The 18,566-nt window shown below is 41.1% G+C and overlaps 1 protein-coding gene across 4 annotated transcripts in view; it reads left to right on the forward strand.

Annotated features, from left to right (window-relative positions):
* The window catches only part of Mast4 (microtubule associated serine/threonine kinase family member 4), a 591,291-nt gene that overhangs the window by 168,493 nt on the left and 404,232 nt on the right, over nt 1-18,566 (forward strand). For all 4 annotated transcript variants that reach the window (XM_037209461.1, XM_028884811.2, XM_028884812.2 and 1 more), the window contains exon 2: nt 312-465. In XM_037209461.1, coding sequence (XP_037065356.1) covers nt 312-465 — 154 coding nt within the window. The remainder of the gene's footprint in view (nt 1-311; nt 466-18,566) is intronic.

Consider the following 18,566-nt stretch of genomic DNA (forward strand, 5'->3'; position numbering starts at 1 on the left):
CAGCCCTTGTGGAATTTGATGATAACCATTAGCCTGCATTAAAAATTGTGGTCATAATCTATTAAACTTAATCTCATGACCTTCTCATGTGTTGTGACCTGCCTTCAAAACCTGGTGCTGTGATTTTGCAATGAGCAACACTGACTCTCAGAAAGAAGGCACAAGAATGAAACCTAGAACTTTCCGAACTAGGAAAATTAAAAACAAGGTTGGACGGAATGTGTTTAGAAAAGGAGGTGCAAAGAAGAGAGCCTGAGAATCCATTGTGTTGAGTGTCCCCAAGAATGACGCCACTGCCCTTCTCTTCACAGCTCGACCACATACTATCTCCACCACCCATGCCATTTCGGAAATGCAGCAACCCAGATGTGGCTTGTGGCCTTGGAAAGTCGCTGAAGTATAAGAGACAGCTGAGTGGGGATGGGAAGCAGCTGCGGCGAGGGAGCCTGGGAGGAGCCCTCACTGGTGAGTCGGGGCAAGTGGGTCAGAGAAGGAATTGTACGTCTCTTACAGGATCCTGAACAGCCTTGGAGTTCTGTGTGTGAAAGCCTGCCTGCAGACCCTTCTGTGGAATCTTGTTTAGTCCAGAAAGCAGTTTAAATTAAGGACTTGAGCAGTAAACGTTTATGGAATGTAGTTTATATACAATGACCTGGTCATATTTTCTATATACACAAGTGCATTTAGTGAAATTTATATTTTGGTGTAACTACCAGCATGATCAAAATATAAAATAATATAAAGTGTTTCTGTCCCCAGTATATGTATACACACACACACACACACACACACACACACAATTCCTTATCCCAAGGTTACTGTGGATCTGTTGCCTGTTCCTGCAGATGAGATTCATCCTACCTAAGTGTTTTGTGTTAAATGGGCCATACAGTCTGTGTGTTGGGTCTGCTTTCTGTTGCCCAGCATACCATTTTAAAGATATGTATGCATTATTGTATCAGTCATCAGTGTTCATAACAAACTGTCAAGATGCCCAAATCCAACCACTTTACACTCTCACCAACAATAGGTGAGCAAAGTAATTGGTGTGCCTGCTCACCAACCTGTGCTGTGGCCAGTCATTGTGAGTTTAGTCATTTTTTTTTTTTGTGGTCCTATGATATTGTGGTTTTTCTTTTGTATTTTCTGTCAGCTTCCTGTTACTCTAACTGGAGCCTGCGATAATTGAATTATAAAAAGGCCGGGTCTCTTTGGGCTTTGTTGCTTTGGGGCTGTGCAGATCAACACGTCACGACAGGAAGCACACAGTGGGATAAGACTGATCATCTTATGGTGGGGAGTAGAGAGAGAAAGAGGGGAGCTGGCTCCCACAAGACACTTCAAGAGCATGGCCCCAATGACCTGAAGACCTCCTGCTGGACCCCAGCTCTTCAAGTTTCACCATCTTTCAGTAGCAACATATAGGGTCCAGCCTTAGCTCTTTCAACATTTTGATGTTCAGAAATCACTTATGACACAAGCGGTAGCCTGTAGGTGATGCAGAGCATGTTCTGTTGGATGCTTGTGTATCTTCATTTGTGAGATAGCTATCAGATCTTCCCCTGTGTTTAACCACAGAGTTACAGGTAAGTCACTTAAATGTTTCCATCAACACATAAGCAGATATTGCCTGTTACTTATGAGTGAGTGTGAGAGCCTCGGAAAGGGAGTTTGCAGAGAGAACAGTTGGCGGGCTAGACAGAAAAAATAATGTTGTTCTCTAACACAATTGGGTAACTGCTTGGCAGCAATTCCATTTTTAAGAATCCCATTTTTAAACTGCAGGTGGGGAGGGATCTAGAATGTCCTCAGCATGAATGCTATGTGCTGGAGGTGAGAAATTTGACAGTCACCCTGATCTAGTCATTCTGCATGCGTTGAAAACAACTCCCGGGCTGGAGTGTGGCTCAGTGATAGACACTTGCCTAAGTATGCATAGGCCCTAGATTTGAACCCAGTGCCACAAAAATAGAGAACAAGAGAAAGATAAGAATGAAACAGAAAAGAATATTGTAGTCTGTGAGTCTGTATAATTATGTGTCCATTGAAAATAAAAATATATATTAAAGTCAAAAAGGGGAGATGAAAATGTTCCATCTAAAACTGAAGTTTTCTCAAATCTAAGAAGCCCCACAAATAACTTCTATTTATATTTATATCTTATATAAATATTTACATAAATATATCTATTTATATTTAAATACTTTTATTTTTACTTGTAACTTTTATTCTAGTTTGAACAAAAGCCAAATAAGAATAAGTTAAAGCATAACTTACAAAAGACTTATATTTAATCTCTCATGATGAACTCAACTTTAACACATTACAGATTAGATTTTTTTTCTATTTCTTCTTTGTGATCTTTTCCTCTAAACATAAATATTTTGAAGGAACACCATTAGTTTTAAGCCCTGAAGGAAGTTTTGTCTACATACAACAGTCTTGCCTGCCAGTTCATAAATGGTCTGGAAAATATTTTGAATTATTTTTTTTTCATTTAGAATTATGGGCTTTGACTTTCTGGAAATGGAATTTCTGAGGAATGGAAATACTCCTGCCACATGGTCAGTAGAGGTGGAGCAGTTGGCCCAGAGAGTCACACTGCTGGAGTGGAGGAAGGGTGACCAGGCCCAGGGAAGAACAGAAGAAGAAAAGCCTGCAGAGCTGGGGACATGTCAGTCAGTACAGTGCTGCTATGCAAGCATGAGGTGCTGGGTCTGAATTCCACCGATGTGGAAGCATTCATCCGTATTCCCAGCACCGAGGGAGCGGAGATAGCACAGTCCCGGGGCTTTCTCCCCAACTTCTCTAGCAGAATTGGTGAACTTCTGGTTCACTGAGAGTCCTTATCTCAAAAGAAGGTAGAGAGCAAAACAGAAGACATTACTGTCAATCCCTAACCCCTTACATGTACATGTGTGAGCATATGCATGCACGTGCACACACACATATACCACACATGTACATTTTACACTCACATACATTTGCACACATCCACATGACACATATCACATACACACACACACACACACACACACACAAGAAAAAAAAAAAAAAAGACAAAAAACTATACTCTGCATGCATGGTGGTGCATGCTCAGGCTGGTCTTGAACTCAAAACCTTCTTGCCTCTATCTCCCAGAACTTTTATGACATTCATGCACCACCATGCATGCAGAGTATAGTTGTGTGTGTGTGTGTGTGTGTGTGTGTGTGTGTGTGTGATATGCATGTGTCATGTGGATGTGTGCAAATGTATATGTGAGTGTAAACACACATACATGCATATGTATGCATGTGTTTGTGTGTGTGTGTGTGTATACATACACACACACACACACATAAGGCTGTTCTTCCTTGAGTACGTGGTGCTTTTACTAGAGTTCTGCTGATTCTTTTTGGCTGCTTGTTAGGACCATTCTTGCTTCCCCCTCATAGATGCAGATCGCCTTTGTAAGCAGTCCAGCCTCAGTCTAACCTCCATCTAACCCTGAACTGATAGGAAGAGCAATGAAATCCTGATGGTTCCGATTCACCCATTTATTCATTTTAATTAGAAAGTTTATTTTAATTGCACAGCCTTTGACAGCTGGGTAGTAATAATTCTCACCTTTTTTTCACAAGTAGTTTATTAAAAGCTTTGGAACAATTCAAAATCTTGCAGCAATATGACTTGGAGCTTGGAATTTGGCCTTTAGCTTTATGAGAATGAATACTTGCACCTGGTTCCCATTTCTTATTCTTAGCAGCTCTATCAAGTTTAGCCTCATACAGTTTGGATGCTGTACAGCTATTTTGGGTGCTTAAATCTTAGGTGAGATAATTTTAAAAAAAGTTTCACCATCCTTAGAAGAGCTTTAAAGAACCATTGAACATAAGTCTATTGTGGAAAATAGGTCCTTGAAAGTTGGGATATTGGGGGCAAGAGAGAGCATTGGTAACTGGTCCTCCAGGTAGCTTAGCTGAGGGTTGAATAAAGAAACCCGTGAGAAGCATTTAGCCCAGCCACGGGCAGCTGTTTCTGTGAGTAATTTAAGTGGGGGCTTTGGAGTTGGTGGAGAAGGTAAACTCAAGGGCAGCTTGATATCCTGACTGATTCAATTTTTGCTTTTTAAAATCTGCTTGTTTGGTTTTGAAGAAGAGTCTCACATTGTAGCCTGGGCTGGCTGGAACATATTGAATAGCCCAAATTAGCCTGGAAGTCATGGAAGTCTTCTCGCCTCAGCCTCCCTAGTGCTGGGATTGTAGGGCTTGTCATAAGATTGTGGGATTACAAGACTAGATCAGCTCGGTGTCCTACCTGCCCAGGTAGAAGGTATGGGGCCCAGGGAAAGGGCATGACCTTTGATTCTCAAAATCAACGTGTCTCCTAGTTTTAGGCAACAATAATCATTGCACCTCACCTTGGACCATACTCTGTTGCTCAGCATACAATAAGAAAGCTGGTTTTGCCACCAGAACCCTGTGCCTGATCTGGCATCTTACTTCCAAGACCAGCCACATTCCCATTACTTGGTCTTGTTTCAGTTCCTTTGGTTTGGTGGTACTGTACTTACAACAGTGAGTTGCCAGGCGTGAGGTGAGACAGGAGGACCCAAAGTTCAGGGGTCCTTAGAGGCATAGCAAGTTTGAGGCCAGCCTGGACTCTTTCTTGCTAAAAACTAAACTAAACTATTCTGTGAAGGCTCAGCTTCTAGTTTGAAGATGTTACTGCCTAATTATAACTGAAAAAATTCACTGAGCTTTTAGCTTTTCAAGAGGAAAATGTATGACCTAGTCATTTATTTGTCCATAATGATACCTCGTATTGAAACCTTCTTGTAGGGCAGGGTTACTTTTAGTGAATTACAGTTATTGACAAACTTAACCCATGAGACAGGGAAGCACTCAACCTTGTTCCACAGGTGGGGACATTGAGGCACAGGCATGGTGCTTGTAAACAAGAGTCAGGAATTAGGTCCAGGCAGGCACACAGTCACTCTGAAGCTCTTTAGCAGAGCAGGTACTCAGTAGGTTTTAAATAAACTTTAAATTCCAGCAGGATTAATTAGAGTGAATTTTAGATAGGGGAATCTTTGCTTAGTTGGAATCTGGGACTGTGACTCAATCTGTAGGGCTCCCAGTTCTTTAATTAAAGTAAATTAAAACCAAGCAATTAATGCATATTAAAAAAAAAACCTTTAAATTCATACATTCGTTAGCCCAGCAATTCTATTTCTGGGAATTCATTGCAAGCAAACAGTCATGAATATGTGTGGAAAATTAGCACTACTGATGTTGTACTGGTACTATTTATAATAATTAAAATTACATGTCATCTAAATATATGCCAAGAGGATATTGATTAAACATATTATAGAATATATACAGAGTAGAAAACAATTGTAAACATTGAAAGTTATGTTGTAAAAAATAAATTTGAACACTGAAAAGAGGTTCATAATATTTAATGTGAAATCCTGTTGCTGAATGTTCTCAAACTATTACATGCTTCGTAAGACTTTCTATAATTAAAATTAAACAATTGAATATTTGATAAGGGGGAAGAAAACTACTGTGCTAGGGTTTTTTTTTTTTTTCCAAACTGGCTTGATGATTAAGCAGGCTCCCTTTTTATATAGGGGTGTGAAGGGGGTGCTAATCTTTTTTATACCCTGCAATTCAATCCACAGGGAAATTTTTTTCTCTCCAAGGTTTTTATTATTGTTATTGTTCATTTGCATCATTCAGTGGCCTATGTCAGCAATATTAATGCTATATACTCTCAGAATGCTCATTGGCAGACAACTCTAAGTTTCTAGTTACATGGCTGAGGTTCTTCTGCAATGTGGAACACTATTTTAGCTCTAATAGGCTTGGTCACAGGATTCACTTTGAGTCCAATCTGCTCTTGGTCCACTGTTTCTCAGATCAGCTGCTACACAAAGTGAAAGAGTCAGGGTGAAGTCCATCCGTACAGACAGGTTCCAAACATTTGAAAGCATTGTGCTGCTAGTTTTCCATTGGCCAGAATGAGTCACGTTGTGGCAGCATACTCTACCACAGTTGTTGGGCAAGGATGCAGAATATTATGCTAAGAACTTAGACAGTCAGGACCAGTGATTCAGTCCACCATAATTAGCTCCTGTCTTTTAAAGCGATCCCTTATGATAAACATATCTATTTCTGAATTATAAAAGTATGTGTTCAATGTAGATAATTCAGAAAACACAAAGCCTCACAAAGAGTAAATCAGAAGGCCCATAGTTGTATACCATGTTTTGAATTAATGATATCCATGTTTGAAATTGTGAAATTCTTCTTCCCAAACTAAAGATCTGAATCACCAAGAGTATTAGGTTAAAAAGAGGGAAACAAACATTGCTTGCTTGCTGAATTTATTTTTTTTTTCAGGGTTGACATTTAAACAATAGACCCAGAGCTTACTATGCCCATCATGTTCTGATTTTTTTTAAAGCTAATGTTTTCTGTCTTCATGGCCCGCTGCTTGCTAAATAGATAGAAGCAGCGTGCAAACAGTGACTGAGCTTTGGAGCCCCTGATGAGGAAGGGAAGCGCTATTCTAATCATTAGACAGAGCCTTTAGTCTGGGCAGAGACACACAGTGTTGTGCCTGACAGTTCACAGCCAGGAGGCTGCAGACATGAGGGTCTTTGAATCCTGCTTTCTGAGTACCCAAATGAGTGCCCTCCTCCACTCCATAGCCTGTATTCCCTGGTGGTCGTGTGTGTTGTAGCTTCAACAGTTAGAACAAAAGCTCCTTTTCCTGAGGGGGTCACTTCTGTTTTCTAGAGGATGTTTGGGTTATTTAGAACATAAAGAAAAGCAGAATCAATATCTTCCCATAGATTGCATAGGAATGCAATGTGAACATAGCACTAACGGATTAACCTGTAGACGGTATTGACTGGGATTTCTAAAACTTGTTACAATGTTCTTTTTTCACCAAGGAAAATGGACAAGTTTTGCTTTTCTGGAAAATGAAAACTGTCTGTCTCTCTGTCTGTCTTATTTTTGTAGTGCTTCAAGCATACTGTGCAAGTGCTGTCCCCCCAAGTTAAACTTCCAGCCTAGCTCTAGAACATTTTAAGCATCTTAACCTGAAGAGAGACGAGAAAAACAGCACATTTCCTAAGAAACATTCTTTCCTTTTAGGGTTAGCTTGGAGGCCACCATGTTGGAGTGAGTGAGTCTTTCTTTGCTCACTTAATGGGTTGCTTAGCTTGTTGATAAATCTGAGAATACTCAAATTAAAGCTCCCATAGTATTTAGTAACTCTTCACTGGGATACAATGTCTCTGTCCTAAGCTAAGGCAAAAGTAACAGTATCTCAAGACAATAGCAGTTTATTTCTTACATGTGTAATTGTTGAGGGGAGATATTTGGGGCTAGGTTGCTCTCCTCATGGTCATTTACATGTCCACACTCCACCTTCTGGATAGGCTCTGACAGGCCTTTAGCAACTGTTTCCAATTGGTCAAGGTGGAAAGAGAGGAAAAACCCAGGCTGGCAGACTCATTTCTCTCTACATACTTTTGTCAGGATCCATCATATAATCACAGGTCACCCTAAGGTGGGTGCTGGTATTGTAGCATGCTGGAAAATGAGTTCCTGCTGTCCTATAGCTTAGAGTCCAGATCCATGTAGGCAATGGAGGGTGGCACTTACCAAGTAGAAGAGTCTGTGGAGTAGATTTCGGTAAGGCCATAGGACATGAATTTGCTTTGAAGTACGCGTGAAACATAAGTCTAGCAGGATTGTGGGGTCACAGAAACAAGGGAATCATCATTTTGAAGAAAGCATATCGGACTGTGCCATGTAAGCAAATAAAGATAAGATAAGAAGAGGCTGCTGGAATTAACAGTATGGTCACTGGGTAACCTTGGGGAGAGCAGTGTAGGGCAGGCATACACTAGGGTGGAATAGGTGAAGGGGAAACAAAGAACTAGAGACAGCAAATATTTGGGTAAAAAGTAGTATTCATTGCTCTTCAAGAACTTGAGCTGGGATGGTATTGGGTAAGAGAGAGGAGCCTGTTGGGAAGCAGAGAAGATGACTTTTTTTTTTCTTGATTTCTTTTTTGACCCATTCATCATTCAGTAATGAATTGTTTAATCTCTGTGAGTTTATGTGCTTGCTAGAGTTTTGTTTGCTGACTATTTTAAGTTTGGTTGCATTATGGTCAGAAAGAATGCATAGAGTTAATTCCGTCTTTCTGATTTTGTTAAGGTTCGTTTTGTGTCCCAGAATATAATATGGTCTATTTTTGGTGACGCTTTAGTGGGCTGCTGAGTAGAATGTGTATTCTTTGGTGTTTGTGTAGAACATACTGTAGATAACTGTGAAGTCCATTTTATGTAGGATGCCACTGAGTTCTGATGTTTCTCTGCTTATTTTTTGTCCAGATGATCTATCTGTTGAAGAAAGTGGGGTATGGAAATCACCTGTCATCACTGGATTGTTGTTAGTCTGTGTCTGTCATACAAGTTGTACACTTTTTATGAAATTGAGCACATCAGGAATTGGTACACATATGTTTCGGATCATAATGCCTTCTTGGTTAATTTTTCCTTTCATTAGAATGAAGTGTCCTTTTAAATCTTCTCTGATTAGTTTTAGTGTGAAGTCTGTTTTGTCAGATGCAGAATAACAACGCCTACTTGCTTTCTGGTCCCATTTGACCAGAGTTACTTTTGTCCTTTTACGGTAGTGCCTATCTTTAAAAGCTGAGTTTCTTGTGGACAACAGAAAATGGATTTTGTTTCTTGATCCATTCAGGCAACCTGTACCATTTGATTGGAGAATTGAGGCCATTAATATTTATAGTTATTTTTTGAAAGGTGTGTGTTGATTGAAGTCACTATGTTGTTGTTTATGTTGGTGGAGGTACTTTGTGTTTCAGTAATTAAAGATTTTTTGTTTATTTTCTACAGTCTCTTGGCCATGTTTATTCCTGTCAGCCTGAAGTATCCCTTCCTGTATTTTGTTAAAGGTTGATCTGCTGGATATAAATTTTTTAATGTTCAGATCAGGGAAAGTTTTTCTTTTTCCTTCTACTTTGGCAGATAGTTTTTCTGGGTGCATTAGTCTAGGTTGGTATTCATGGTCTTTCTGGACTTTAATATATTGCTCCAATCTGACTTTCAAAGTATCTGTTAAGAAATCAGTTTTGATTCTGGTTGATTTTTCTTTATATGTGACCTGTGTTTTTTTCTCATACAGCTTTCATACTCTTTGTTCTGTATACTTAGTGTTTTAACCTTGTCGTGGAGAGTTTTTGTTTATTTGTTTTTTATTGTTTTCTCTATTTGGTGCTCTGTGTGCATCTTATATCTATATGGGCATGTCTATCCTTAGTTTGGGGAAGTTTTTTTTTCTATGATCTTGTTGAAGATTTGGTCTATGCCATTGACCTGGGAATCTTCTCCTTCACTTATTCCTATAATTTGAAGTTTGATCTTTTCACAGTGTCCACATTTCTTGCATATTATTTTCCTGTGTTCTTAAAGTTCTCATATGTTTTGTGTATTTTGTCTAGTTCCTCTATTTTATCTTTGTGTCTTGATAGTCTATCTTCTGCCTGATCCATTCTATTTGTAAAGCTTTCCCTTGAGTTTTCTGTTGAGTTATTGAGTTTTTCAGTTTCATCTAGAGTTCTTATCGGTGTTTCTATCTTTATTAAATTCTGTCTTCAAATCCTGGATCGTCTTTGTCATTTTCATCATTTGTTTCCACGAACATCGCTCAGGCCTTTATTCTTTTTAAGTTTATTCTCTTTATTTTCATTGAGCTGGTGTGTGTGTGTGTGTGTGTGTGTGTGTGTGTGTGTGTGTGTGTTTACTAAACTCCTTGAATTCTTTGAAGTTTATGATTTTTCTTTTAAAATTCTGTGTTCTGGAGTTTATCTAGGTTATTCTCATTGGCAAGCATTTCTGTAGGACCAATAGATTTCAGGGGAATGCTGCCTTGATCTTTCATATTGTTTGTATTTTTGTTATGATATCTGGATCTGTGGACTTCTTTTTTTCTGTGTCTGATGTAATCACAACAGGCTATGACAGAACACAGATATTTGGCCATGTTCAGCCTGAAGATTGGGTATGGCTTAGGTAAAATGAAGTCAGGTAGACTCAGGAGATAGGTTAGCATGCAACATATGTGTCTTGGTACTATCCTTCAGTTTGGGCATAGATCTGGAAGTTGAGAAAGGTGCATGGAGGGGAGGATTGGTTAGTTTTCTACAGCTAGACCCTGGTGCAAGAAATGCAGTACTTGGATGGGTGGAAATGTTGGACATGGAGCCTGGGGGAGGGGGGCTGTAGGTTGTTTATGTTTGAGTCCATGCAAGCAGGCAGAGCTATAGTAAGCCAAGGAACTGGTTGTGGGACCCAGGTAGACTTGGAAATAGGGAAGGGTATGTGAATGGAAAGATCAGCTAGGATCATCCAGCTAGACCAGTGGTTCTCAACCTTCTTAATGCTGTGACCCTTTAATGCAGTTCCTCATGTTGGGGTGACCCCAACCATAACATTATTTCATCATAACTGTAATTTTGTTACTGTTTTAAATCGTAATATAAATATCTGATAGACAGGGTATCTGATATAAGGCCCCTGTGAAAGGTACGTTTGACCTAAAGGGGTTGTGACCCATAGGTTGAGAACCATTGAGCTAGACTCTGGCATAAGATGTTCCAGACCAGCTGGACAGAGAGGTGGGATGTGGTGCTCGAGGGGCCTATAGGTTGTCAGAAAGTTTAATGTTGAATGTCTATTTCCTTTCTGTTGATTTTAATAAGTTTACTATAGCAGGAATATTAAAGAATCTTATTAATAAAATCAAACCTGTGGCCAGTTATTTGGGGTGAATACTGGAAGATCAGAGAGACAGAACAAGGCACAGCTAACCTCACCTGGCTAACTTCTCAGCTGATCTTGTTTCCTCAGCCTGGAAACCTCTGTGTCCTCATATCCAAATGGCTGTCAGCTGAACTGTGCTGCTCAAAACCTAAAAGCTTAACCAGCCAAATGCTTGACCAGCCAAATGCTGCTAGTTCCTGGTCCTCACATCTTATATACCTTTCTGCTTTCAGTCATCACTCCCTGGGATTAAAGACTCGCTTTCTGGGATTAAAGGCATGAGTCACCATGCCTGGCTCTTCCCAATGTGGTCTTGAACTCCCAGAGATCCCAGATGGATTTCTGCCTCTGGAATGCTAGGATTAAAGGTGTGTGTGCCACCATTTTCTAGCCTTTGTATCTAGTGGCTGTTCTGTCTCTGACCCCAGATAAGTTTATTAGGGTACACAATATTTTGGGGAACACAATACCACCACATTTTACTATTTTTTTAAAAAAAATAATCAAGGAAGTTTAATAATTTTCGTGGTTCATTGTATTGAGACCTGAGAGGATGTTAGAAGGGTTCTCTGGGAGTTGGGGAGGGAGGATTATGAAATGGTTGGTAGGAAATAGGAAGGAATTCTGAATTTGGGATTTCTTGGGAGCATTGAGAACTCTCTTACATTCTAAGGCATGATGGAAAGTGAATCCTGACTTTGTGCTGGACAAGGTCCAGACTCCAGGGGGATGAGTCTCTTGGGAGCATTAGTCTCACTGAAGGTAGTTAAAAACCCTAGACAAGGGTTATTCAAGAGCATGCTAGGAAAGGTAAAGCTGAGCTATATAGAAATGGGAAGACGTTTTGGCTGGTGGAATCTTGGAAGGTAGCCTGAAACATGGGACTTTGGCAGTGTTGGGCAATGGGTAGATAATAGGTAGGCTGAGTTGCACTTAAGCAGTCTTTGAAATGTGATTATTTTGAAGTTTGGTATATCTTAAAACTTTTAAGGGGCAAAGAAATCTTTGTGGTGCTCTTTAGATACTCTCAATTTGGGCTCTTTCCCTTTTGGCCAGTGGTGATTGTGGGAGAGATAGACAAAGCCAGATCTACACATGATTCACATTTACAATCTTACTGACTTAATGCACTTGCTTCTATTTGCTTTTCTGTTTCTCAGTACTTCCAGAGTCTCTGCTGAAGGCGCATAGCCAAGGGTGGGAATTTTTCTAAGTTGGTCTGTTGTTCCTTTGTAGAGCTAACAAGATTCTGTAGCCCATCAGCAAGAGATTAGGAAGCTGGGGAATGTCTGTGGTCATTTGGGAAATGGGTAACCTAGAGGTGACTGTATTGGCGTCTTTGTCTTGGCAAGAGCACACAGTTTTAAGAAGCCTATGGAACTATTCATAGTCTTTACAGAGTGGGTGTCACTTTCTGTCCTGGGTGTTTTCTATGCTATCCAGGCATTTACCATCTAGGGTAAATATTTTGATGCATTTGTGGAAGTGTCTGTAGTTTTTCCTTGTCAGAGTGAAGCTCTCCTGAGACCTAGACTTAATGGGACACACAGCTGTCAGCTGGTTCTTCTGACAGATGCTGCCTCCCAGCGACACTGTCAGAGAGACTTCTGCTACCGTTCATCGCCTTTGCAGATGGCCTAGTGAGGAGTAATTGCTTCTCTAACTTGCATGCCCACACCGCAGTTCCCAGCCCTTAGCTGCCAAGTGGCTGCACCATGTTCCCAAACAGGTGACACAGTTCTCATGGAAGCTCACATCTCTCATTCAGATGTGTTGCACCAGTGATGTAGAAGGTGAGAAATCAGGCATGATGAGATGGGAGGATTAATTTAGAAAAGAGACTGATGAGGGCTTGAAGAACTGCATGCATTTCCCTTATACCAAGAGATAGACAAAAGCCAGAGCTATTTCCTTTGATATGTGAAGGAGCTCCAAAGACCAGTTCAGCTCCCTCAGAAATCAGTTTTACAATTCTGTGCCTGATAAACCTTGAAAGATGTAAGACTTACGATGTAATCCTGAGGCTGATTTAGATGATGTTTTACGTAGAAAGTCTGATATCTCAGCAGGTCCTTGAAGTGCTCTTTGTAGAGGAAATGGTTAGATTGGGCCCCAGGTTGTGGTGAGTGTGGCATTTAAGTTCCACTGGGACAGAAATACTTTCTGGAGCAGCTAAACCATGTTCATGGACAAGTTTGCTCCCTTGGCCTTCAGCTGGATATATTGAACACGGCTAAGTAAATCTAGTAGCTGAGAATCTTCAAAGGCCACCAAACAAGGAAATGTCTACTGGCTGTTTAAGCTAGGTGGTGGTGGTGCACGCCTTTAATCTCAGTACTTGGGAGGCAGAGGCAGGCGGGTCTCTGTGAGTTCGAGGCCAGCCTAGTCTACAAAGCAAGTTCCAGGAAAGGCTCCAAAGCTACACAGAGAAATCCTGTCTTGGAAGGAAGGAAGGAAGGAAGGAAGGAAGGAAGGAAGGAGGGAGGGAGGGAGGGAGGGAGGAGGGAGGAGAGAGAGAGAGAGAGAGAGGAGGAAGGAAGGAAGGAAGGAAGAAAGGAAGGAAGGAAGAAGAAAGAAAGAGAAAGGAAGGAAGGAAGAAAGAAAGGAAATGTCTACTGGCTGTTTAAAGTTTGTTCTGGTGTGATTTTCCAGATGGTAAAGCATCTAAGTATTTCTATAAGGGCCTGCCTACACCAGTTAGGTTAATAAGTCTAACAGAAAGAAACTAAAAATCTGTAGAATGTTAAGTCCAGGCACTTGAGATTCTATATTTCACCCTCTTGCTATTTTTTGTGTTCTAGGTGTTTCTCGTGTTCTAGGTGATTCTGCACATGATAGACTTTGGTTCTTTCCAAGGAGAGAAAGCAATCTGCTGAATCCATTCATCAAAAATTCAAGTTATTTGTTCATGAAATTTCTTTTAGGATAAGACACCAATTGCAGTTGAACACTTTAGAAAGGTGTTTTTATGAGACAAGGTCTTAGTGTAGCATACACTGGCCTTGAACTGACTGGAATTACAGGTATAAAAGTGTGCACTACCCGGCCTGGCTAAAGGCAGTGGTAGTTTCTGTAGAAGCACAATTATGTTCCATTGGCTGTTGTTTACTATCCATTGTTTTGCACCTCCCTCCCATATTCTCATGAAAATACGTTTCTGGGACAAGGGACTCGGGTGGTGTTGGACAATGAATAGTAATGGGGTGAGTCGCACATAAGCCGACTCTCAAATGTTGATATTTTGAAGTTTGGTATATTTAGAAACTCAGAAGGGGCAAAGAAATCCTTGTGGTGTTCTTTTGATATTTTCAGTTTGGGCTCATTCCCTTTTGGTCAGCGGTGGTGGCAGGGAAGATGGACAAAGCCAGATTACAGGTAGCTCACATCCACAGCTTTACTGACTCCATGCATCTGCTTCCATTTTCTTGTCTGTTTCTTAGTACTTACAGAGTGTCTATGCTGAAGAACTTGACTATGGCCTGGCTGGGATGGCAGAGCCCTTTTTTTTGACCCTTCATAAATTATTCACTTTCACCTTTGAAAAGCAAGCCAATGACATCATCTTCCCTATCAGAGATACAGCTGTGAGCTCCTTTTGATAGTATAAAATGGGGGGGGGGGATTGGGAAAGTTAAGTTGATAATATCATGGCTAAGAGTGTGACACCTGGGGCTGAGCAGGTAAAGGCATTTGTCACGAACCCTGACCCACCCCAGTTCCATCCCCGTATCCCACGTGGTAGAAGAAGAGACCCTACCCCATCTGTTGTCCTCTGACCTCCACATGTGTACCGTATCATGTTTGTTCATATGCATACATGTACACAAACACACAAAACAAACAAATACTTTTTAAAGATTGTTGTATAAAGCCTTCCTCAACAGGTGAATATCCCAGACTGGAGGGAGTTGGCTTCCATAATACCCAACTGTTGCTAAACTTAAGGCCCACCCCTTAAGGACGTTACATTGGCTTTGAGCTTCAGCAAGCGTCTTGTGAGGTGAAACCACATAGGCCCTATTTTTCTCAAGAAGTGAATTTCATCTCCGATGGAGAGACAGTAAGGAAACCCCGTGCTAAGAATGGTGTCCCTTCGTTTTCTCTGGCTCTCTAGACACGACCCCCGCCTCCTGTCTCCTTCACAGCACACTTACCCCATGGCTGTGGAAAGACCGCGGCTGTCATCTCCTCTAGCAGAACATGCCCTGACACTGAGCTTGCTAGGCCATCCATCTCTCTCATAAAACTTGTTTTCATGGGCCGGTCAAAGCCCTTGGGGGTGTCCCAGTGATTTTGACTTCATGGAAACGATGCCAACTCGCAGTCAGCTCCCCAGGAGAAGGAGAAGGCTAAGAGATGCAAATGCCACCAGTGGGAACGTTTAAAGATTTATAAAAATTAGTGCTTCTGATGCATTAAGGACGCCGGTGGTGGCGGCCTGCATCTGTCATTGTCGTGTTCCGTTGTCTCCTCGCGGGTACTTAATCAGTGCACATTGCCGGGGCTAAATTTGTTTTCGTGTGTCTGCCTAGACAGATAATCTCTCTCTTCTCTGATGGTTCCGTCTCAGGTACCTGTCTCGGACCTGAGTCTGAAGGGAGGGGTGAGGGGTCAGGCCCCTCCTCGCTTTCCCCTCGTTCTTCGTTTGCTCACAGGAAGAGGGTTGTGTGAGAGAGAACAGTAGTATTTCAGTATCTGTTTTCTTCTTCCTGGTAGGAACGCAGGGAAAGTCCTACTTAGCCTGACAATTTCCACCCCGAATTCTGGAACTGCCCTTCTGATAGCAGCTTTCGGGATGACTATGTCTTGGGGACTGTTGTCTCACCAGTGGGATTAAGACCCTTGTAAGTGGTTGTTACCTTACTTAACAACCCACTTAAGTGGGTTGTTAGTTGTGCCAGGGGAGACAATAACAAGTAGGCCCTTAACAGACCACACACCAGCTATCCCTTCATGGGCTTCCTGGCCCCTGAAATTAGGAGAAAGAAACATTTTATTTTTATAAATTACCTAGCTTTAGGTTCTGAGTAAGAGCTCCTGACCAGTGTAAATTTTCAGTACTGCATCATGTTGAGCTTTGAGAAGGATTCCATGTAAGGGCAGGCAGCTTCCCTGTCTGCTAAGGAGAGCCATGTGCAAATGTTAAGTCTGGATGTGGATGTGTTGCATGTGTGTATACAAACACTCCATTAACACTTGGTTTTTATTTGGTCCTCTTTAAGGGAAGGAATCCCCCAATTTTTGCTCTAAGTTACTCTGAAGGACGGGGACCCTTTTATTAAAGTATCTAAAGCATTTCTCTGAAGTCAGTTTAAGGAAAAGGTTTAGACTGGTCTGATATTAAATAATGAGAGCTAGGTAGCCCACTGGGTTCCTCTCTGTGCTCTGGTTGCTGGGAATCTTAATGCATAGGTGTTTGGTTGGTTGGTTTTGATCCTTGGTTTGTTCTTTACTATACTGGTATATAGAAATAGCATTTTGTAAAAGAAAAGTAGTAAGTTATGCATGTGCCCAGAGTGGTAAGTGTTGCCTCTCTACCCCATGGTATATAAAAGGGAAATGAAGTGATCTTTCCTGGATTCACATTCTGTTCCAAGACTGGAGTGTAGCTCAGTGGTTGGTATAGATCAGTCCTGATGCTCATGTCATGACCGGAGGTTGAATCTGGCCAACACTAACCAAACAAAAAAGAGTTCTGTTCCAAACAGCTCCTTATTGCCTCTGCTGATTTTGTCACTTGGCTCTTGTTCCCCTGGTGCCCATCTTCTTATATTGTCCCTGTTCTTGATGGATAAATTGCTTCTACACATCATCGCTTTTGTGCCTATCAGGTCTCTTTTTTTTTAAGTTCCTTGAAGACTTTTCTTTGTAGCCTCCAAGCAAAGCCTCACATATTTCAAGTACTAAGTCTCAGTAACAGAGTTGCTAGGTAGCTTAAAGGGTACCCAGTACATCTTCACTCAGATAAGAAATGATGATTTAGTATATGTACATTCAATGCAGTGTTTGGGACATACATATAGAAGTGTATTTGAATTCAGATTTCCTTTGGCTTTCTATCTTTGTATTTAAATTTGGCCATGTTTTCATTAGACATTGGAATGATTCTGTATTTAGGCATTGTCAGACATGTTGTCTCATGGGTCTTAGTGGACTGTGAATGACAGTGGACTGTGAGGCATGACACACAGACATTAATATAGTGTCCTTTTCACATTTCGTTTCCCCCGCCAGCTACTTTATTACATGGGAATCAGGACCATCTTTGTGAATGACAGATGACAGACTCCGGGCAGATCTGATGTGTGACACACTTCTCAGTGTGAACGTTGGTGTGCATATGCCCTGTTACGATGCAATTCAGGACCCTCAGGGTTCTCTGTGGATTCAAATAACTGAAGAATAAATGCATTTAAAGGAATGGCTAGCAGGAGATAATCAAGCTTTCAAGCTTGAGAGATGACCATTCGGAGGCTGATTGGAATGGCCAAATGGCAACCTTCCCCTGTCTCAGCCCACTGATTTCCCCATAAGCATGGCTGAACTCTCTCTAAAATAAGGGGTGGGGGATGTCACACAGTCTGGTGGTACTGTTACTGTAAAATACAAGGCAGTGACCTTGGAGTTCACAGCTACTTAATGTCCTGTGAGATTTCCGAAGCAGTCAGTCGCTAAGTAATAGTCCAGAAATGGAAAGGCTGAATTCCTGCACCACACCTGCCATTCATTTTCAGACAGTGCTGAGATAATCATGATGCTAATCTGGGCTTTGAGTTTTCTTTCCTTAAATATAAGGGCATACTCATGATGTGCTTCAGAAAGCACTTAGGAATTTGTGAAGATTTAATTCAAGACATAGGATTGCAGCTTGGATATCAATCCCCTCCACCCCCACCCCTCAGATCCTGTTGTTTTTAACCAGGTGGAATTTGGCAGTTACTAACTTTGGAGAACAGTTTCTACAGCTCTGACAGAGACCTCTTGAAGCAGACACAGGGACCTTGGAGAGAGGAGATCTGTGTGGTATTTTGAAACAATGTTAACTTTATAACCATAAAACATAAACCATATAACAATCGCTCTAGATTTCTTGCTTAATCCACTAATCAACGTTAGCAAGTATTTCTTAAAACAAAAATATAACGGCAGTTAGGGGTTATACATAGGCATCATTATTGAGAAGAAAGAACTTGAAATATGTTTAGAGTAGACCCAGCATGGAATTGTTAACTGTTCCAAGAAAATACACATAGTAACACATGATTATATGAACAGAACTATGTATAGAATTTTCCTTTAACTAGGAAGCCTGTTAAGGAATTCCCGACCTGCCTGGAAATTTCTGCATATTTGGTGTGTTACAGAGTTTATTTTATCCTCTCTAAGGCTGAATTTGTTCTTTTTTGTTTATCTTGTAAGGCTCCTCGTCCCCGAATTCTCCTTGGCTTTTATAATAACTGTTGAGATGTAGGGCAACTGTCAGCAGTGTTTAGCGTCACAGGGCTGTGGGTGACATTTGGTGACATCAATCAAAGCATCTGGTCATAGAGAGGAGTGTTATTGAGTAGGCTTCATAACTTCTTTGAAAAGTAAGATAGTAAGGCAACTCGTTTTCTAGTCTATTGAGGGTAGGCAGCTCCCGCTGGAATCTACAGTATATGGTGGAGGTGGTGGACTCTCAGGCATACTTCTTAAGAGATAAAAATCA

Source organism: Peromyscus leucopus, chromosome 11, assembly GCF_004664715.2.
Source record: "Peromyscus leucopus breed LL Stock chromosome 11, UCI_PerLeu_2.1, whole genome shotgun sequence".
Taxonomy (NCBI): domain Eukaryota; kingdom Metazoa; phylum Chordata; class Mammalia; order Rodentia; family Cricetidae; genus Peromyscus; species Peromyscus leucopus.